At 50.6% G+C, this 22,013-nt stretch overlaps 1 protein-coding gene across 1 annotated transcript in view; it reads right to left on the bottom strand.

Moving 5' to 3' along the window:
* Positions 1-21,706, bottom strand: part of NKD1 (NKD inhibitor of Wnt signaling pathway 1) — a 94,082-nt gene extending 72,376 nt beyond the window's left edge. Inside the window, exons 1-3 of the mRNA XM_086349486.1 lie at positions 21,438-21,706; positions 21,274-21,306; positions 20,484-20,617 (exon numbers count right to left, since the gene is read on the bottom strand). Of these exons, the coding sequence (XP_086205612.1) occupies positions 20,484-20,617; positions 21,274-21,306; positions 21,438-21,693 (423 nt within the window). The 5' untranslated portion in view covers positions 21,694-21,706. The remainder of the gene's footprint in view (positions 1-20,483; positions 20,618-21,273; positions 21,307-21,437) is intronic.
* Between the last annotated feature and the right edge of the window lie 307 nt (positions 21,707-22,013).

The following is a 22,013-nucleotide window of genomic DNA, read 5'->3' as shown; positions in this document are numbered from 1 at the left end:
TAGGTTCTGACCTGAACAACAACAGGTGAGCAGAAGGCCCGTCACTGAGCCAGGGCGGCCTGGAGCCCTCGCAGTTCCCTAGGAAGATGAAGAGGGTAGTTTTCAGACAGTTGATGATTGGATGCTTGAGCAACGTGGAGAGACAGTGCCAAGCAGTGGTACTCAGGTCTCCAGTCACCCTGAAACTCCCAAGGCCTCCACACAACCCCCCAGGATGCCATGGACATACACCCTGGGTCTACCCAGCTGTGCGGCCAGCTGGTCATCCTCATCCTAGCTGCTCTGCTGATGGGCCTTTCTCCATCACCTCCTCCCACAGAAGGCAGAGCCTCAGCATCTGTGTCTCTCACATCATGATCTCAGAAGAGGGAATTTGCTTTAGTTATTGGAAGGCTGCCGTCTGCAAGTCCCCAAGCCAGGCCCATGTCACTGACAATTTCCAAGGCCTTGAAAGGGACCTTTAATCCAATTGTCTGTGGCAGGCAGTTAATGGGCAGCCCCTCCTTCCCCCTCCACCTTCCTCCTGGCTTTCCTTTTGAAGGCAGCCCCAGGGAAGAGCTGCCCAGCACAGCCCTGGTCCAGCCCTGACAGCTGCACGTCCACACAGCCAGGAGGGTCTGCCAGGCAGCTGGAGAAGACCACCGGTGCCCGGCCCTTGGTGTCAAACCCCTCTGTGCCTGGCACAGCACTGGCACAGTTGCAGGTGGGGGGCGTATCCCTAGCCATGTTCCTTGCTCAGCATGAAGTTCTGCACAGATATTACAGTGCCCCCAGCAACACATTTTCCAGATGGAAAAACCAAGGCTAACAGACATTATGGTCACCCTGTAAATTCTGGAAGTGGATGTCTGACTGCATTCTGCGTCCAGAATGTCACTTATTACATGTCAATATGAGCAATGGTGCTAACTGCCACGTGAACTGCTCTGTGTGTGTCAGGTCCTGAGCTGTGTTTCAAGTCCTCAACCTGCACAACAGCTCTGTGGTGTACGTACCATTTCTCCTCCCATTTTACCGGTGAGGAAACAGAGGCACGGAGAGGTTAAGGAACTTGCTCCAGACCACACAGCTAATAAGTGGCAAAGTCAGCATCTGCATCAGGTCTGGCTGTCTCTGGAGCACTTCTTATTCTTTATTATCTGTCCCTAACCCATCAAACCAGTCAATCCAAAGGGAAATCAACCCTGAATATTCATTGGAAGGACTGATGCTGAAGCTGAAGCTCCAATACTTTGGCCACCTGGTGGGAAGAGCCGACTCATTGGAAAAGACCCTGATGCTGGGAAAGATTGAAGGCAGGAGGAGAAGGGGACGACAGAGGATGAGATGGTTGGATGGCATCACTGACTCAATGGACATGAGTTTGAGTAAACTCCAGGAGCTGGTGATGGACAGGGAGGCCTGGCGTGCTGCAGTCCATGGTGTCACAAAGAGATGGACATGACTTAGCAACTGAACAACAACAACCCCATACTTAGCCCAGTTGCACTTTTTTTCCTAATCACTTCAACATGAACTATAGGTATACGACAGGTATACTTTTTGTCTATCTGAATGTATGTATACATATGTATGTATGTAAATGGGGGCAATGTCATCACCATTAAGAATGGTGTTGAATCTAGACCAGGGCTACCCAGTAGGAACAGAATGGAAGCCATACATGTAATTTTAAATCTTCTATGCATGTGTATCAATGGCACCCCACTCCAGTACTCTTGCCTGGAAAATCCCATGGACGGAGGAGCCTGGAAGGCTGCAGTCCATGGGGTCGCTGAGGGTCGGACACAACTGAGCGACTTCACTTTCACTTTTCACTTTCATGCATTGGAGAAGGAAATGGCAACCCACTCCAGTGTTCTTGCCTGGAGAATCCCAGGGACCGGGGAGCCTGGTAGGCTGCTATCTATGGGGTCGCACAGAATTGGACACGACTGAAGCGACTTAGCAGCAGCAGCAGCAACGTAATATTGTTTACCTTCCCAAAAGCCTTGAAAATAATGTTCTGAGAGACTTTTTTTCAATCAAAGAACCCTTTGGAGAGTCACCACCATTCCTAACCAGCAGGTCCCACTTGCGCATTCTGAGGCCTCCTATGGACAAGACACCATGCTAATATGTTCTCAAAGAGATATGAAGACTAAGAACTGTCAAGCAACTAAGGGGGGTGGTTATGAAACAGTTACCAAACCCTACTGCCCTCCAGGCCCTGAGACTCCCCACCTATTATCTTTTCACCCTCCCACTCAGCCTAGAAGGAGGAGGGGTTCGACAGTATCATCCCATTTCACTGATGAGGAAACTGAGACTGAGAAAACATGGATCTTGTCCAGGGCCCACCTATCTGACCTGGCCAACCCAGAGCAGAACTCAGTAGGCATTAGCAAAGCAATGCAAAGGCTTTTAGGAACAAGGAGGGCGGACTGGAGGGAAGGTTTTGGGGGGTTTATAAACGTGTGATGGAGGCTGCATGAGAAGGAAGAAGGAAGCCAGGCTTCTGAGGATGAAGAAGGGGCATTTGCAAGGAATGAACAAGCAATGCATGGCTTTCTGGCAGAAGGCACAGTCAAGGGGACTCTGAAGAGGCAGACAGTGTATCTAGGCACTAGGTGCCTTAAAAGTAGCCCATGTGCAGAGCACCGTATGAGGAGAGTCCAAGCTCCATTATCAAGTAAAGCACCCGTTGCTCAACCCACGGGCCATAATGCCAGAGGAATCCACCTTCCCAAAATATTTACCAGAAGGCTCTGGGCACCAGACTCCATTCTGTAAACTTGGGTACCATTCCAAAGCTGAAACGATAGATCTCCTGGAGAGCAAGATAAACTCTCCCTCACATTCTAAATAACGACAGGGAGGTGAGGAAGAGAACGAAATAAATCAACCTTCTCCAACTGCCCAACTTAAAAGGGCTTATGCTCAGAAGCAAGAAGAAGGCAAGGATGCCGTCTCCTTATCAGGCACACGGCTGCTCCAGACACAAACAGAACTCTTGGCAGGCATCCTTCTTCTCCATCGTGGGGGGAGGGGGGAACGAAGTCTTAATCCGCAAAGGTCAAACTCATCCTCCTTAAGTACAATCAAGCCAATGCTGTTTTTCCCTAATTTCCAGGAAACAACAGTCCCTTCCGTGAGCTGAGGTACAGACTGGGGTTCAAGAAATGAAGCTCGTAAATCTCCAATTTGCTGGCGTGACCCAGATTTCCAATCCTCCACCATGGATTCCAACCAGGAGTCTCATTTGGGACTCGAGAAACATGCCCACTGCACTCCAAGGCAAAGGAAGCTGCAGGATAAGTTGGTCTTGCAATATGTGTAAGGAAGGCCCATCTCCCTGCCTCTGACAATCACCATTGGACATCACGGATTGAGCAAACAAGTACTTAACAGAGATGATCTCGTTTAATACTCAACATGCCCATGAGGTGGATAACTCTGTTATCCCCAACTCTGCTATCCTCAACTTACAAATGGAAATGGAGGCTCAGAGGGGCGAAGACCAGAGCCTGTAAATGGGAGAGCCAGCTGACCCCAGGCTTGCTCTCCAGCTGGGGGCCTTTCCACACTGGTGTGCAAACCTGTTTCTTCCTTTCTCTGCCACCCCACTTCCCTCCTTTATAGCTTAGCCTCCCTTCTGCCCACCTAACAAGCCCCAAATCCCCAGGGAGGGTTAAGAGAAGGTGGGTGCACGCCCAGGAGCCCCCCACCCCCTAGGCTCCTGCGTCATCTCATGTCACCTACTCCCAGCTCCAGAAATGCAGCCCAGCCTCTCAAACGGCCCATCCAAGAAGCGGGCTTCCTAGCATAATATTTTCCTCCCACAGAACGTGAGAATAAAGGGCTCTTTGCTTGTCTCCTGAAATAACTGGCTCTCACCATAAAGCAATCTTCTGCCCAGTAAAAATATTTCTGTAAAACTTGGTAACTCTATCTGCAGTTCCTTTTCTGAAAGTCAAAAATCTTGGACAGTGAAACATGGCAGGGACAGACTTTATGACAAGCTCATGAAGTCATGTCTCCCCAGAAATTTCCTCCTTAACCCTGTGATTAATTTGCTGTTAACCACAGGGGTTTTGTGTCTTAATACTCTCAAAGCAAAGCACTAGTCTGCATTTCTGCAGAACAATACCCACCACCTGAGACCTAGTGTCCAGCCAGGTGGGCAGCGGAACCACTGGCTGAGGCTCAGGGGCCAGAAAGGACTCTGCTGAGACTGGGGACCTCCACCAAGCAGACATCATGCACGGGGGAGCTGTCACCTGTCCATGGCCTGTCCACGGCCACGCAGGAGGCACAGTTTATAAAATAAGTGAGAGGTGTCCGAAGATCAGAATGGAAAACCGCTCACAACTAACTCAAACTCACCCCAAGATGGCTGGATAAGTCACTGAAATCTCATTGGCCTCAGTCTGCCCATCTGGAAACAGAAAAGAATCACTCCAGGGAACTCTTGAGTGAACAAAGATGTTCTCTCTGAACCTCTTCATCCATCAAATAGCAACCAAGCCCCTTCCAAATGCTGCCTTGGGTCCCAGAGAGATGGCATGGGTTCACTGGGAATCAGCAGCTCCAGAGAGGTCTTATCAGACTATTGAGTATGTTTACTGAGTGCTTATTGCATGCTAAGCCTTAAATCACAACATGCATTATTTCATTTAATCCTTGAAATGACTCCAAGAGATGAATACTTTTTCCCTTCATTTTACAGGTAAGGAAATTAAAGCCCAAAGTGAATACAGTTCAGTACAAACCCAGATCGGAAGTCCAGGTCCAAAGCTGTGTGCCCCCCTGGAGTAGAGAAGATCCATATAAGAAAAAAAAAAGTTAAAAGATGAGGTTTTTAAAATATTCATACAAACTGAGGCAGCAGTTCTTTACCTGGGGGCTACAGGTGCCCTGAAATTAGGGGTCAAGGTGTAATAGCACTTATTTAAGGGGAAAGACACGATCTGATATAGCAGATTCCCAGAAGGGTCTTATTACCTATCCCCTGAGGATTAAGGATCACCTAACTATGCTCATCACAGAGAGGCTAGGAGCTTGAAAGGAAAGCTATGACTCATGGGGGCTGCATGGAGGAGCCCCGATTCTAGATTTGCATGGCAAATCACTTATGTTCTTCCAAGATCCAATGGCAAGCAATGGTCCTCCCCAGATAGGTAGCTAATTGTCAGGCTGCCTCATCCCCACCCACGCCTGCCAGCTGCCGCCTGGAGCTGCGGTCAGTGCGTTTTACATGCAGCACAGATGATGGTTCCATCCATCCAGTGTGCATTCTTCAATCTTCTTCTCACAGGTGGTTTTCCTTTAGGGAACCACCTACCCCCACCATCCCAGCCCTTGAGGTTTGGAGGGGTGGCTCTCATCCCAGCCCCCACTCCAGGGTGGCCATGTGACCCAGAACTGGCAGAAGCAGAGGGTTTGGTTTCGGGCTGGCCATGGGATCAAGTCACTACTACAGGATCCCAGCCTAACTTTGGTCGAAACTATCTTCTAGTTGGAGATGGAAGCCCAGACTGCTAGGAGCCAAATTTCCACGACCTGAGGGAGAGTCAGCCCAAGAAAGAAGCTGACCCAAAAGAAACCAGAGCTGAGAGCAGAAGCTGCCACCCTGGGACAGAGCTGGATGGAGCTCTAGGACCCAGCTTTCCTGAATTCGGGTTTCCCTAGTGGCTCAGATGGTAAAGAATCTGCCTGCAATGTGGGAGACCTGGGTTTGATCCCTGGATCAGGAAGATCCCCTGGAGGAGGGCATGGCAACCCACTCCACTACTCTTGCCTGGAGAATCCCATGGACAGAGGACTTGGATGGGCTACAGTCCATGGGGTCACAAAGAGCTGGACACAACTGAGTGAATTCAATTCACCCTCCTGACCTCCCCGTTACACAGGTCAATAAGATGCCTCTGTAGGAAACAGCTGAGATGGGCTTAAAATTCAAAGGGTCCTGACTCATCCACATAGAGAAAGGTCACACCTACTTAGCCACAAACCCCCCTGAAGCTACTGCCCTTGCGAATTTTGAAGACCCTGGCTTTGCCGGGGGTGGGGTGGGGGGGACTCTGGCTTTGCCAGAAAAGAAATAGAGGGCTTGGTGGGGAAGGGACCCCTAAGGGCACTACCCTGAGTCCATCCCAACCCCACATCCCCTTCCAGCTATTGGCATCTCTCTTCATTTCTTCCAGAAAAGCTGTCTACATGTGCTATTTTCTCATTTCTCCTAAATGTATTGGCTCTTTGAAAAATACAAAGTGGTGCTTCCTCACTGGAGAAAAAAGTCAAACAATGTAAAAACGTACAATGTGAAAATTGAATTCCTTCTCTCCTCACCATCTCCCACCACTGCATGCCTCGGGGAAACAGAGTTTGACAGTGTATTATTCCAGATCTTTCCATGTGCTTCAGCAAATATATAGAGACACAGGCCTGAACAGACTTTTGTATACTGCAAAAAACAGGACCACCTTATACTGATGTTTTGTTCTTGCTTTGCTCATTCAACAGCATCTCAGGGCCTCCTTCCTATCAGCGTGTAGCTCTCACTCAACCTGGTTTTACCTAATGGAAAGGCTACACCACTGTTTACTGGCCTATCTTCTGGTGATGAATATTTGAGTTAGTACAATTTTTCTTTCTTTCAAACAACGTAGCCATGGATGTTCACACATGTACGTGCTTCTGCTCCCGTGCAAGTGTTCCTCAGTCCCTTCAGGATCCATGCCAGTCTCACCTGAGCTATCATTCCACCAAGACAGCTCCTGCCAAACCAGACTGGGCCCACCAGGACCCAAAGTCCAATGGACACCTTTTGTTAGGCTGTCAGCAGTTTCTCTCCAGGAGACCATATCTTCCCTCCTGGTAAAATACTTTGATGGCCCCCCAATCTATCACAGCTGGAGCTTCCCTGGTGGCTCAGATGTTAAGAATCTTCCTGCAATGCTAGAGACCCAGGTATGAACCTTGGGTCAGGGAGATTCCCCTGTAGAAGGAAATAGTGACCCACTGCAGTATTCTTGCCTGGAGAATCCCATGGACAGAGGAGCCCAGCGGGCTACAGTCCATGGGGTCGCAAAGAGTCGGACACGACTGAGTGACTACGCTTTCACTTGTACTTTCCCTTCATCCTATCACATCTCCCAGTATTTGTGTCCCTTCCCCTGAACCTGGGCTGAACCTGTGACTAGTTTTAACAAAGAGAATGTGACGCTGCCAATTCTAGGTCTAAATCCTTAAAAGGTCTGGCAGTTTCCACTTTTGCACTTGTAGGAAGTCGGCCATCATATAAGAAGTCTGATTACTCCGAGACTGCCATACTATGAGGAAGCCCAAGCTAACCCTGCGGTGAGGCCACCTGAAAGAGAACTGAAGCCCCAGACGATGAGCCAAGTGGACCTGTGGCAGCTGGCCCCTCGCTGTTGGAGCCAACCCAACTAGGCCACATGGAGCTGGAGATAAGGTGTCCCTGCCAAGCCCTGCTCAAACTCCATAATCTTAAGCAGATCACAAAATGATTAAGTCACTAAGTTTTGGACTAATTTGTTACACAACAAAACATAACCTACACATCCATCTTTTCTTCACTACATTCTGAGAGGAGGAAGCAAAGGCCAGGAGAGGTCACAGCAGACACCTAATGGCTAAGCTTGGCTCAGGATTCCCCAAACAGTGTTCTGTCCAGAAGGACTGAGTTTGCAGGATGCAGCTGCTGCTTGTCATGCTGAGGCTGGTTTCTAAGGTGAGAGGACATGGGACCCCCAAGGGCCCTCTTCATGCCCTAGGCAAAGGGAGTAGGTGGACAAGACAGCAATCCTGGGGAATTTGTTCTGACCAAACTGTCAACAACCCAAAAAGCCCTGACGTCAAGAAAGAAAACTTAGGCTCAGAGAGGGAACTTGCTCAAGGTCACACAGCCAGTGAGAAGCAGGGCTAGGTCCTGAAACCAGGCATTCAAACTCAGAGTCTAGACCAGTGACCAAACACCAGTGTTTTCTAACACTTATAGTGACCCACAATAAGAATTATGCTTTATAATGGGCCTCAGTATACATGGGTTTGGGTACAGATATGCATTTAGATATAGACATATCTGGCTTCCCTGGTGGCTCAGATGGTAAAGCGTTTGCCTGCAATGCAGGAGACCCGGGTTCAATCCCTGGGTTGGGAAGATCCCCTGGAGAAGGAAATAGCAACCCATTCCACCACTCTTGCCTGGAAAATTCCATGGACAGAGGAGCCTGGTAGGCTACAGTCCATGGGGTCGCAAAGAGTCGGACACGACTGAATGACTTCACTTTCTTTCTTTTTATAGACATATCTAGATCTATTTATCTATTTATTGGTATGGACATCCATGTCTATATATCCATATATATCTATCACCTATAGACATGCCTGTCCATGACTATCAACTAAACAGAAAGTAACACAAAGCAACATTTACTATTACTACACAGGATGTTCTCTCTTATTTTTGTTTTTGTCTATTTCATTTTTTTTAATACTGGTCACTACATAGATTTCAAGAGCCATGAATGGGCTTATAAGACACAGTTTAAGAAAAAAAAAACAACTCACCTATAATGAGTTAGGACAGCTCTAAAATCAGACTGCTCTGAATTTGAATCTTGCTAGAGCAAGATTCCACTTCCAAGTGAAATGACTTTAGGCAAGAAGGCAGATTTCCTTAAAATCTCAGTTTCCCCAGCAGTAAAATGGGATAATGACAGTACCTGCCTCATAGTGGGGCTGGGAGAACTCAGTAGTAGGGACAGCTCTTGGCCCAGGGCCTGGCATACAGCAGATGCTCAATGCTGTACCCAGGGTTCAGCACAGGGCTCAGCATACAGCAGGCACTTAACAACCACACTGAAGCTGCAGCCACAGAACCCCAAGTAAGGAGGCAAGTACCCAAGACCGACTGGGGCAGTGGGTTCCTTGAGATCTCCAGGACAGGGGAGCAAGGAAAGCGCTCCCAGCACCCACTTAGAAGGCAACTTCCTTCCTGGTTTGTATTAGTTCTCTGACATCATCATTTTGCTTTTGAAGTCTATCTAGATCCCTGGGGGAAAGAAGGCTAAAACAAGGTCAGGGTCAAAAGCTGCCCTGTAACAAGGTACCCCAAAGTAGCACCCTCAAACCTACTCAGGTGGAGCTGCCATGAGTCAAAGCCTGCGTGAGAGCCCTCCCACCCCCAGCCTGTGCAGACGGCTGGAGTAAGAGACACATTTGGGAGGCTCGGGTCTTCCCCAGCCTCAGTTGTGGCCTGAGGGTGGCCAGGCCCATCCTGCTGACAGGCACCTTTTAGGCTCTGCCCCACCCTCTCCAGGGCCCCAGCTCTGTCTTCAAGCTTGAGGCTGCGGGCTTGGGCAGCACATGGCAAACCAGCCAATCAGCTCCAGGCTTTCATGGGACCTGAGATTCTCCCCCATCTCCCACTCAGCCAGAAGGAAGAGAATCTGGAGGGATCAGACATCATTAAAAAAATAAATAAAACTGTGGAAGATTTGCAGCAGATGGACAAGGGCTCAAAACAAGCTGCAACATATAGCATCCTGCCCCACAACCCCCAAGCGCTACCCACCCCTGAGCTGGACCCTGCATTTCTACTTGAACATCTCAGGGACTGGATTGTCCTAAGCCGGACACCAGAAGTGGGTTAAAGACTCCCCACTCGGCAATCACGCCTTGTGGCCTTTGCATTTCCCAAACCCTTTGTCTGAGCTGTTTTTACCAAATCTTTCATCACCGGGCTATTTATCCTTTTGGGACTCAACAACTTAGTTCCCTAAACCAAAGGAGAACCCCTCCTCATTCTCTCTTACCACGCCCTGTTCTTTCCCTTCATCACATGCAGTGCACATTTGGGTGAGCAGCCACTAACCACACCAGACAGCTGCAAGAGGAGGGGCGACGTCTGCTTTGTTCTCCTTGATTTGCCAGTGAACGCATTTCACTCTGAATGACTCCACAAGGTAGGAAATTATGACCGCCCATTCCACAGATGTGAAAGCTGAGGATCTGCAGTAAGCTATCAGGTAACCCAGGGCCACCCGGCTGGGAGAGTTGGGAAGTCTGATTCTGAAAGCTCTAAACACACTCCTGACACCTACTATGGGCACACTCTGGACGCTGGTATAAAAGGGGCCACAAACCACATCTATACTGTACTTACCCTACCTGCCCTCCCATCCTTCTCTCTACCAACTGAAACATACTATCCATAACTCCCCAGCGCCCAGCCTTGGCTTGGGCTGTACCCTCCACCTTGGAGGCAGCCTGAATCCACCCTCCCTGGCTGGGCTCAGGAGTTTAACTTGCTGAGCCTGTCTTCTCAGCTGTACATGGGGGAATAATACATGTAAAGAATGCATGTACAATATTAGGCACTTTAATATTCACTTGTATGTGCTATTATCCCTCACACAGTCATACCCCACCAAAATCTTGTAGGTTTAAATCAACAGTCACAAGCCAGCCCATATCCAGCTGTCTGGGTCCACCCAAAAGAGTGTTTTTGAAAATTTTTATGTAGTTGATGATAATTTTTTAAATTAGAAAAATTTCACATAAAAATCCAGACGGCTGGATTCTCTTAACGATCAAAAGATGTGGCAACACCAGGCCACATTCCCACATGACAACAGCTGGCTGGGGCTGAGGGGCGCTGCTCCCTGGACACAGCACATGTGCTCCCCAGGGCATCCGAGTCCTCCCCACCCCCTGGGTGTCTCCCAGCCAGCCTGATGCATTGGTGAATATGACTTCTCTGGTCCCTGCAGGTCCTTTAGATTCTGACCCTTGGTCTCAGTCTTACCATCCTTAGAGCTGTATTGACATGCCATGTCTTTCAAAAACACCTCCTCCAATCTCTATAACCCTGTGTCTCTTCCTGGTTTTGTAACTGTAAGAGCGAACTTACACAGTTACGATCCGTCCCATACTACAACCATTTTACAGTTTGAGTCCTCACAGCTGCCCTGTGAAGTAGACACTCTTATCATCCTCACTCTACAGATGAGGAAACACAAGCACAGAGTTGATTAGTCTATTTCATCCCCACCCTCATCAATTACCTGCTCTCCCCTCCCCCCCACCCCCAGTCCTGTGTTGCTCTGTGCCCTCAGGAAGATAACCTTGTGGACCCATTCACCAGGGCTTCCCAGTCTCTGGCTTCTGAATTCAGCTGCCAATGGGAGGCCCCCGTAAGAAACTGGAGGATGCCAGGAGATGGGGGTGGTGTGTTTCTTCTGCACCTCCTCACTACTTCTGTACTGTATCTCTGACTGCAGTTAATCCTCCATCTTTATAGCTTCGGCCTGGTCTCCACCTGTCCTCAGCTGTGATTCCTACATGGATCCAATCCAAAATATCCAACACACCCTCTCTGGCCCTTTGTTGCCCTTGGGGGGTGGTAACAGCTTCCTCCTATTGCCAGGGACCCACCAGATACTGGGTACCTCAAGACCCCATGAAGGCTCCCTAAATGCTGCCCATAGCTCCGGAAGCTAATTTCACTTAGACTCTCCGGAGTGGCTCTGTTTCCCACTAGATCCCTGGCTGACAGAGGTTCGACACTGTGTCCAAGCTCCCACAGGCAGAAAACGGCGCAGCAGGATCTGAACCCAGGACACTGGGCCGCAGAGTCCTCGCTCTGTAACCACCCCCTGACACTGCCTGGTGTTCTATTCTACTTCTCCCGGTCCTTCACCTGCCTGTGGCCCCCTCAAGAGTCCCCCGGGTGGCCCTTGAGAACTAAGCGCTGTGCCTGGATCAAGGCAGACCTTCCAGAATCTCTCCCTCAGCCCATAGAATCAGTCACTTGATTCCTCTTTATCCTCTGAAGTATTTTTACAAGGGAGAGCCCATCCTTCCCCACATTCCTTCTTCCCCTAGATCAAAGGGCTTACCTCTGTCCTGCTGGCCCCTCACACAGGGCCCCTCACACACTTGTCTCTGCTCTGCACAAAGACCAAGCTCCATGGCATGGCTGAGAAGGCCCCCAGGCCCAGGCCGTGACCCCTCTTCAGCCAACTGAACTTCGATCAGTATCTCAAACAAACTGCCCTCTTCACCACAGGGCTTTCTCACATGTGGTGGGTCAGTCCAGCAGACACTCATGTGGCTGTTAGGTGTTCTCTCCCCTTGCCTCGCTCACCACTACTCCTCTCCCTATGCAACTCTGGGCTTAAATCACAGCTCCTCTGAGACCACCTGTGACCCTGGACCAGTTCACACTCTCTGCTCCAGACTTTCAGAGTGTCTAGAGAAAGTCTTTCAGACTTCCAGAGAATGCCCAGAACATTCTCTAACATTCCCTAAATATTGTCATTATTCAGGAGATAACTTTTCAAACATGGGCCAATCAAACATGAATATCAATGCAAAGTAAAGTATTAGCAAATCAAATATGTGCTAAGTTGCTTCAGTTGTGTCTGACTCCTTGTGATCCTCTGGACTGCCAGGCTCCTCTGTCCATGGGATTCTCCAGGCAAGAATACTGGAGTGGGTTGCCATGCCCTCCTCCAGGGGATCTTCCTGACCCAGGGATCGAACCCACATCTGTTATGTCTCCTGCATTGGCAGGTGGGTTCTTTACCAATAGCGCCACCTGGAAAGCCTAGCAAATCAAATATAGTAATATTTTAAAGCATCAGTCTAGCACAGCAAAGAAAGATTTAGTTTAGGAATGCAAAGAAACTTAAACTCTAGGAAATCTGGCAATGTAAATCATTCATATAAATCACACATTATATTAGCAAAGAATCATCAGCTCCATCAATACTCCAATAGCATTTGATAAAATTCAATAATTATTTCTGGTTTAAAAAATCTTAGCAAGTCAGGAGATGCACAAAGCTTTCTTAATTAGTTAAACAATGAACATCATACTTAATAGTTATGAATCAGTCAAGGATATTCTAACCAATGCAATAAGATAAGAAAAATAGATGAGAGGCAAAGGTGAAAGTTCAGCTTCACGAAACTCTAAGTTCTATAAGGCAGGAAGTATGTTCTATTCCTCATAACTTCCACAACATCCTAACCACACTCAAAAATCTGTGGAATGAACAGCCACCCAGATTAGGTCTGATTCCCATTAAGTGTTCTCAAAGTACCCAGAACCTCTCCTTTGAGGCATAAATCACGACTTAGATTGTGTAATTTGTTTTTACAAACCCTTATCTTCTCCGACTAGAATGTAAGGTCCATGAAAACAAGGACCATGCTCTACTGACAGAGCAGATGTATACCTGGCATAAAGTCAGTCCTGAATTTCTATTGCACGGGTGCATAAATGATTTGAATAGAATGCATTCAATACATAGTTTCTAAATTCCAACAAATGTAATAAGTTTTATCCTACTTCTCAGCTAGAAGATTTGAGGCCCAGGGAAGGGAAGGATCCTTCAGCTAATGCCTCACACCACTGTGAAGCCCACCCATTACCCTGGGTTCCTCTGAAAGGTGTCAGCCACACATAGGCCACAGCCCACATGGCTCAATAAGTGAGGAAAGTGAAGCCCAGAGCAATTCTCAGAGCCCTTGAAACAAACACACATCCAGGACACACCCCGGTGGCCAGAGTCACCTGGTAAGACCTGCCTTTCTGGACGTGCTGCCTTTCTGGGGCGAAGGATGACTTCAGCGGAGGGACCTGAGGCTTCCCTCTCAAAGCCCTGTGACAGGTACCGCGTGGATAAACAGCCCCCTCTGCTTTCCTGGGCAGTTATCAAAGAATTAGTTATGTCTCTGCAAATGCTTGTTTGGAAAAGGTTCTCCACCCCACCTGGGCTTGGCAGGAACAGCAGCATCACCAAGCCTGCCCTTTGGGGAGTGATCAGCCTTTTCCTCCAGCTCCTGAAGGAACTCGGCCATTCTTCATGTGCAGAGTCTGAAGTGAGCCATAAAGAAGCAGGCAGCTTCCCAGGATAAACGGAGCACGGTGACATCAAAGACTGCCTTCCAGATTAAACAACTGAGGCCTTCAGCTCTCTCTGGCGTTTCTTCCAGGATATTCTGGGCTCCTGCCTCAGTTCTCCCTTGGATGGAATGGCAGATATTTTGTTTGTGAGAGTCTGAATTTTTTCCTTCCTCGGGGAGTGGGGGAGGGAGGAGGCAAGGGGAAAGGAGGGGGAAAGAGAGTGAGAGGAAGAGAAATGTCTGTGAGAGACAAGAGCCACAAAAAGAACATGTGTGAGTAGAAAAGAGAGCGGGAAGTCAGGGAGGCAGCCTGAAGTGCCTGCTTTGGAATCCAACAAGTGACCTAAAAATTCTAAAGTTGTGAACCTTCAGTTACAGTGAGTGAGGTTGCAAGAACCCTCGAGCAAAGAGGATTGTGTATGTGTGTGTGCTAAGTCGCTTCAGTCGTGTCTGACTCTTTGTGACCCCATGGACTGTAGCCCGCCAGGCTCCTCTGTCCATGGGATTGATTCTCCAGGCAAGAATACTGGAGTGGGTTGTCATGCCCTCCTCCAGGGGATCTTCCCGACCCAGGGATCAAACCTGTGTCTTTTATATCTCCTGCATTGGCAGGCGGGTGTTCTTTACCACCAGTGCCACCTAGGAAGCCCATAAGGAGGATTGAGGGGTTCCTGACTTCCTGGGGCCCACAGATCTCCTTGTGGGCCCCTGACCCTTGCCCAGAGGGTCACAATGCACTCCTCTTCCTCAGACACATCTGGTAAACTGAGGCAGGAGACCCTCCAGCACAGGCCCACAGCAATTCTGGGGTAGGACAGGCTCTCCCTGGGATTGGCGTGTCACTACACCCCCTGGCCCTTGGGGTGCCTCCCTCTGCCAATCCCATGGCTCAGGCGCCACATCCTACCCACAGCTGGGCTTCTGACTTTCCTCCCACACAGGGCAGCAGGGGCCACCCCTCACTCAAACAGCTGGGGCAATGCCCCCCAGTCCCTGGGCATGACACTGCATGCTAATCCACTCTACAGAGCATGCTGGTATCTGGACCAACAGACTGGCTGCCAGGCCAGCTCCACCCCACCCACCTGTCCAGAGGGACAGGGAGCTCACATGTGCCAAGAACCACTAAACTGTGGGGGGGATTTGTAAAATCTAAAATTTGTAGCAAGAATGAGCACCAGAGAGTTCCAGACCCCACAGGACGCACAGCCACTTGGAGCCCACAGTCCCTTCTCGAGGGCTCAACCCAACCATGGACACTAATGTGCCGGGGCCTCCCCCAGCTCCTGCTGCACAAACCCATCCCCTCTTTCCACACTTCCTTGCTCACTGGCCCAGCCTCTCACGAATGCCACTGTCTGCCAATGCACCTGTGCACATGCTTATTCTTCATCTCCTTTATTAGACTGGGAGCCACAGGAGGACAGGCACCACCGCTCTGTGATCTGCCACTGTAGCCTCAATGCCTGTCTTGGCTAGGGAGTTCATAATTAATAACAATTCATTATTGATCATAGTGAATGAACAGCTGAGAGTCTGGAAGAAAAGGCCAAATTACAGTCTGTCATTTATTCCTGCTTTCAGCTTTACCTGGACGGAGTAGGAAGAGGCAGTGATGGTGACCTAAACCATCTTCATTCATTCTTCATTCATTCACTGAGCAAATTTATCATGAGAGCCCACCGCATGCTCTGGGACTGCCACAAGGAAGACGGATTCCTCAGGAGGTGATTCTTCCTTTGCTGACTGTTCAGCCTTGTTGCTTTAAGGCCTCAGAGGAACAGTCTGGCCCCTGAGCCCAGTGCCCAAGCTTCCTGGTATGAGGAGGAATACGCTCTCTCCAGTCATCACCCGCATTATCGCCTCACTCTGACACCCCCACGGGGCGAGGGGATTAAACATTCCCCAAGTCTAGAAGTTTGTGGGACATACTGTGGTTGTCTCCTGGTTTAGCTTCCCACTGCGTTTACGACAGACTGCACAAGGTGTGAATGTAGAGTGTCTATTCCTGAGCTTGAGGGAAAGCACACACATAACAGCCTGACTCGGGGAACCAGAGTCCTTCTCAAAAACAAAAAGGTTTGTAGGGAGGATAAGACACTCCTCGAAGCCTCTACAAGAGACCCCGTCACAGAGATGCATTAATGTATCCAGAATGACACCCTTGCCCACTTTCCACCATTCTGAGGGACCCAGACCTACCGGAAACCAGAAGCTCCCCCCAGCACTCTGCCTAGCTCCAGCTTGCCCCTGCTCTCCTCCCCACCCCCCACGGGTCCAGAAAGCTGCCAGGTGGGGCTATGAAGCTGGCCTGGGTGCCACAGGCAGAGGGCACTCTCCATGGAGAACTCAAAGAAGTCAGTGAGTGGAAGCCCAAACGCCTCCTCTAGCCTCAAAGCAAATCATCTTTTAATTGTGAAACACCAAATATTTAATTTATGCTCTACCTCAAATGTCAAGTCCACCTCCCGGCACATAGCTTTGAAACCACGTAAGGAGGCCTAACACTTTCCATATGGTGAAGACATGGGGCCTTTTAATTGTGCCAACTGGTATCATTCAAGGGTAATTCCCCTGGAATCCAGCACTCAGGCAGCAGCTGGGCCGGCCTCCAATCTCATCACCCAGCCCCATACGTCCCTGCAGGCTCCCACCATGCCTGCGCCCTCCCAATCTCCCCCAAATATCAAAATGCACGAGGTGCCCCTAATCAAATTACCAAAGCGCCTGGCAGCCACCTTTGATCCAGAGGCAGGCTTGCCTGCACCAAAGTGCTCAGCCTGTTTTCTTCAGGCGACTTTGCCATAAAAGAACAAAAGGACCAAACTGCGGGTTGGGGGAGGGGATGGTCTTAAATCCAGAGGTCAGCGTGCATATATGCACACGCATGTGCACGCTACAGGAGGGTTCACAGACACGCAGATTCTGCTTCTCCAAGTGTTCTCCTATCAATGTCTCCTATCAATATCTGTGTCCATTTACTCCATCTACTAAGCTTGTTAATTTTACCCATTATATCTTCCAGATCTAACATTTCCAATTGCTTTTCTTTTGTTAATGCCTGTTGCTGCTTCATGCTTCTAATATCATCCTTTATCTCTGAGATTATTATGCTTACTTTAATGTCTAATTATCTAGCACACAGTTGCCTGGCATACAAATTGTTCATGTGTCATTCATCTTCTACAGAACTCATACAGCTTGCATGTCTCCTTATTTTTCTCCTCAGAGCTCATATTCCCTTGAAGCTCATCATGTACCACTAAAAGGGCAGATGTCTTAACCTGTGTCCCTCCTCTGGTTTCATAATCTGGGCCCCCATCTCCACCTTCCCAGGGCCTCAGGAACCTGCCAGGCTTTCCCCAGGTTCTACACTTTATGAAAAGTTACCTGCCAAAACTCTGCCAGAGATGAGCAGGTTATTACACCCGTTTTGCAGATGAGCTCATTAAGGTACACAAAGGTAAAATGGTTTATACAAGGTGACAAGCTATTGTGGCTGAGACTGACCTCATTTATTCATTTATTTTTTGGAAGGGTAGGCATGGGTTAATTGCCGATGAGGTCACCCTCTCACATCCCAAGATCTTGCATGAAACTAAGACCCACCTTAAACGTTTACTAAGCTACTCAGACCCCCTCAGGGAGGAAGAGGGCAAGCAGGGGCCCCTCACGCTTCTGCCTGCCTCACCCCAAAGTGCTCGGCAGCTGGCCAGCATGCCACCTCTTAGGAATGAGTAAGTGCGACCCCCTTCAGGCGGATGCTCTGGTGCGGGAAAGTACTAGTAAGTACTCCAGAAAGGGAGAAAACCAGAGTCCACACCAGCTGGCTGGCAATTTTACAGGGTTATGAGGAGGATTAAGACAATGTAAGCAAAATGCTTGACACACATGGGTGCTTAATAAATAGTAGTTATCTTTGCAATAATAATACTGCTGGTTGGATGAGCCAGGAATGTGTCCCCAGCTGCCTTGGTGAAAGGCTGGGTGATGGAGTAGAGACAGAAGCCATTCCCAGGACAGGGACAGGTCTGGGGCGGGGGGTGGGGGTGAAGCTCTGCCAGCGCTTGGAACGAAGCACACTTCAGAGCCCACACCCTCCTACATCCCGATGAGATAACGGAAGAACCCAGAGCCACCCTTTCCGTGCCCCTAGAACTCACGGAAACTAAACAGACCGGGGGTTGCCTACTGCCATCCCGTTTAATATCTCAAAGTTAAACTGGGGGTATTCTTTCTCATTCACAATTTTGACCAGTTGTACTTAACATTTTTCTCAGAATCGACTTCAGACTATCTGTTTCAATTTAGCTTCATCCTAAGCAATAATATCCATGAAATCAAGGGTTTGATGTCCCAGCTATTTTATTTTTTTCTGGTAAAAAGAAAAAAAATGTAACTGTTAAGATAAAAACTATTCCTCTAAGTACTACTTGAAATCACCTCGCAGGCACCCACAGGACAGCCCCACACCTTGGGCTCACCCTGGCTTCTCCCGAGGCCAACTCCACCGCTGCAGGCTCAGGAATGAGGCCAGCAGTGGGGGGAAGCCGGGAGTCCGGGTCCCAGTCACCAAGCACGACTCCCAAGGAGGCAGAGTTTCTCTCTTCTGAATATCCTGGATGGCAGGGCCCACCCTCCACCACCCAACATATGTCACACTGATGGCTCTCGGGCTCACATCTTCAAAAGTGCTTTGAACAAACACTAATGACCCCTCAGCATTTCTCTGCGAGAGGGGGCTGGGAAAGGAGGGGGCAGGCCCCATCCCATACTGTCCTCAGCTGGGGGAAGAAACCAGGCAACAAAATTCCCGTGACTTCACCAAAGCCACAGACTTAAGCTGGGGCCCCCTCTCCCCCCTCCCCCATTTTCCCCAATGGCAACTTTTACTGGCTCACATCCCTCTTGCTGGGAACACTACTATTTAATTAAAAACGACAGACTTTTGTTTTCCTCTCCTTCCTTCCTCCTCCCTCCCATCCTCCAGGATTGGATGCCAAGGAGACCCACCAAAAACATGCGGGTAACATTTGTTATGGCTTTGAAGATAAAAGTCAATTGAAGTAAGCCCTCGCTGTATTTCAAGTTTCCCCTAAAGCATGGAGCAAGCTGCCTGGCAGTTTAGGAAAGAAAAAAAAAAAGGACTGCAAATAAATGTCATTCTGCAGGAATACTTTGTAAAAATAAACAGGCTGAAAAAACCCAAAACTTGATTAATGGAAATCCACTCAGTTGGCCTCTGTCTTGAGCTGCAAAATGCATTTGTTCATATGGCTAAATCGGATCATTTTCATTGGGCTTTAAATAAATAAGGAGATCAAAAACTAGAAATGGTGGGGGGAAGAAAGGGAAGTTTGTACTTCTGTTTTTAAAGGGCCCTAACTGCAGTGCCCCCTCCCCCCACCCAGCGCTGGCCTTTCCTAGGGGACAGTAGCTTCAATTCTAACCTAACCAACAGATGAAAAGAAATGCGGAGGAGAAGTCCCCCTGCTCAGCAGTGACAGTGTAGGAGGGGATGGGGGAGCTTCCTCTAGATGCAGGGGTTATTTCATACATGCACAAGTCAACTATCCACAGGCTCACCTCCTGCAACTGACTACACTCAGTCCAGGTTCCACGACCCTAACACACAGACATACACACACACACACACACACTCACACACATCTGAAAACTCCACTGGCCCCTCCCCAGCCTATGAACAAGACCAAAGGACTAACCAGACCTGAAACTCAGTCTGTTCCCCTCTAAGTTTAAGAAAAAAAATTAAATGTCACATCAAAAAGTTGATTCATCCTTTGATACTTGGCTTGCTCGAGTTCCACGCAGACCATCTGAAAGACCTGTGCAGAGTTCCAGAGCCCATAGGACATCTGTGAACACCAGTCCCAGGCCAGGAGCTGCGGCTGGACTCACTCACTCCCCTGTCACATCTATTGCTCCCCTAGGAACAAATCCAGCCACAGGGACTCACTGGGTTAAGGCTGGGGTGGGCCAGACTAGAGCACAATGAGGCCCTCTCTCTCCTTGTGCACCAAGCCAAGGGGTCTCCCAGATCTCAGTACCCCCCAAGTTCTGCCCCCACCCAGATCACTGCCTGCTCTACTGGGACTCCAAGGCAGTTGGCACTGATGAATGCCACAGACACTTGGAACACATTCGGAGGGCAGCACAGTCCTGCCTTTCACCCAGACACCCCCAACCGCCTTCCCTCTTCCCTAGCCCAACTCCAAATCCACCTTTGAATGCTGGCCACAGAAACAAGGAAGAAATCAGAGCAAGTCCCCGAATCCCTCCAGCACAGACAAGTTCCCCATCAACTGGCCCACCTCACCTAGGACCTTTCCCCCCAGGCAGCCCTCTGCTCCCCAACTGGCCCTTCCATATGTGTCACCAGGAAGGTTCCCCGAGGCAGGGGGTGTGTAGGGTGATGTTGGTGGGGCAGGGGCACCTAAGGGATTTCTCGGCTTATAAGTTGTGCCAAGAGATGCTAAAAGTTGGCTGGGGGGTGTATGGAGACCCATCTCTGAGGTTGAAAGGGAGATAAGTGGGGATCGTACCCGAGCTCCTCTGCCAACAGTGCCCGCTGCCCGCAGCTGTCGGGGTCCCGAGCTGCCACCCGGGCAGCGCTGCCTCCCGATCCACTCCTCGATGCCTTTCCGAGCCCAGGCGGCGCTCACAGCGAAGCTGTCACCTGGAGCGGGGACGACATGAAGCCCCTGAGTCTGGCCCCTAGGCTCAAAGTTACCCGAGAGAAGAGAGAAAGAGTGGGCGAGGCAGAGGCAGCAAGGGACCAGGATGGTGCTGAGAGCTGCGCACGATCCTGAGAGAGGGACGCAGGTAATCAGGAGAAGGGGGTTCTCCAAGCGAAGCCCCGAGAGCAGGGACCTCGAGGCGAGCCAAGAGGGACACGTCTGGGGATCAGGAGAGCGAGCGCCAGAGGCCAGGACTGCGGAGAGGAGGGACAGACACGGGGTGAGGAGAAGAGGGGAACTGAGGGTCAGGAGAAGGGACGCAGGAGCCAAGATCTCGGAGGGGGGCTGACGACCAAAAAGAGAGGAGGCAGGCTCTTGGTGAAGGGGCGGCAGTGAGCGCGGAATCGGGGTACCGTAGGGGAGGGGTTGAAGGTCAGAAGAGAAAGTACTGGATAGCGGGGAGCGGGTAGGTGGGGCAGAGAGGGGGACACAAAGTGTGCTCCAAGGAGAGGGTTTGTGGGACTGGTGGCTGGAGTAACGGGTGCGGGTGGCCCTGGTAATCAGATCCGCGGATTAGGCCATTCCGCTGCCGTCCGCGGTGCTTCCCCGTCTAGCCCCCACCCTCCTCCCCGGTCCGTGCCCCGCACGCCCCTACCTTCCGGGCTCTCCCTGCGCTTGCACACGGCGGCTGCAGGCACAACGCGCGCGGCGGCGGCGGCGGCGGCGGGAGCCGGAAAGAAAGGAGAGGCAGAGAGTTAGCAATCGCGGGGACGAGGGCGGCGGGGGCCAGGGGGCCGGCGCGCGGGCGGGGACACTGACCCGGCTTGGAGTGAAGTTTCCCCATGCTGGGGGAGCGGCTGGAGGGGGCGTCCCTAAGCCATGCGCCCGGCCGGCGGGCCCTGAAGGCTCGCCGCGCCTTGTCTCGCTCCCCTCCTCCTGAAGCAGCCCCGGAGCTGAGCGGAGCCCGAGGAAGCGCCGGGACTTGCTCCTGCCGCTGTTGCCGCGGCCGGACTGACGCCCGGGCGAGCCGAGCCCCCAGCCCGCCGCCGCGGCCCGCGCCTCCCCGCGCGCCCATTGGCCGGGCGCGGCGCATCAAAGGCGAGGCGGACCGCCGAGGGGGCGGGCTGGGGGCGGGGCCGGAGCACTGGGGGCGGGGCGTGGAGAAGGGCTTAGGGCTGGACACAGCGCCCCGCTCCAGGCTTCGGTCTTTGACCCGGGCCGGCGGCTGGGGACCCGGGACTGGGGACTAGAGGTGGGGTTGGGTGGTGGAGGGAGGCGGAGGAGCTCTGGTCAGTAGGAATATTGGGACAGACACCCTCTTGGGTTCTGCCCGCTGTAGAACAACTGCTCCTCTCACAACGCTGCTCACGGCGCTGTGTGTTCCCTGCGCTCGAT

Source organism: Bos grunniens, chromosome 18, assembly GCF_055505025.1.
Source record: "Bos grunniens cultivar Pamir isolate PY7600 chromosome 18, Bosgru_T2T1.0, whole genome shotgun sequence".
Taxonomy (NCBI): domain Eukaryota; kingdom Metazoa; phylum Chordata; class Mammalia; order Artiodactyla; family Bovidae; genus Bos; species Bos grunniens.
Note: the sequence above shows the minus strand (reverse complement) of the source record. Positions and strands in the feature narration are given on the sequence as shown.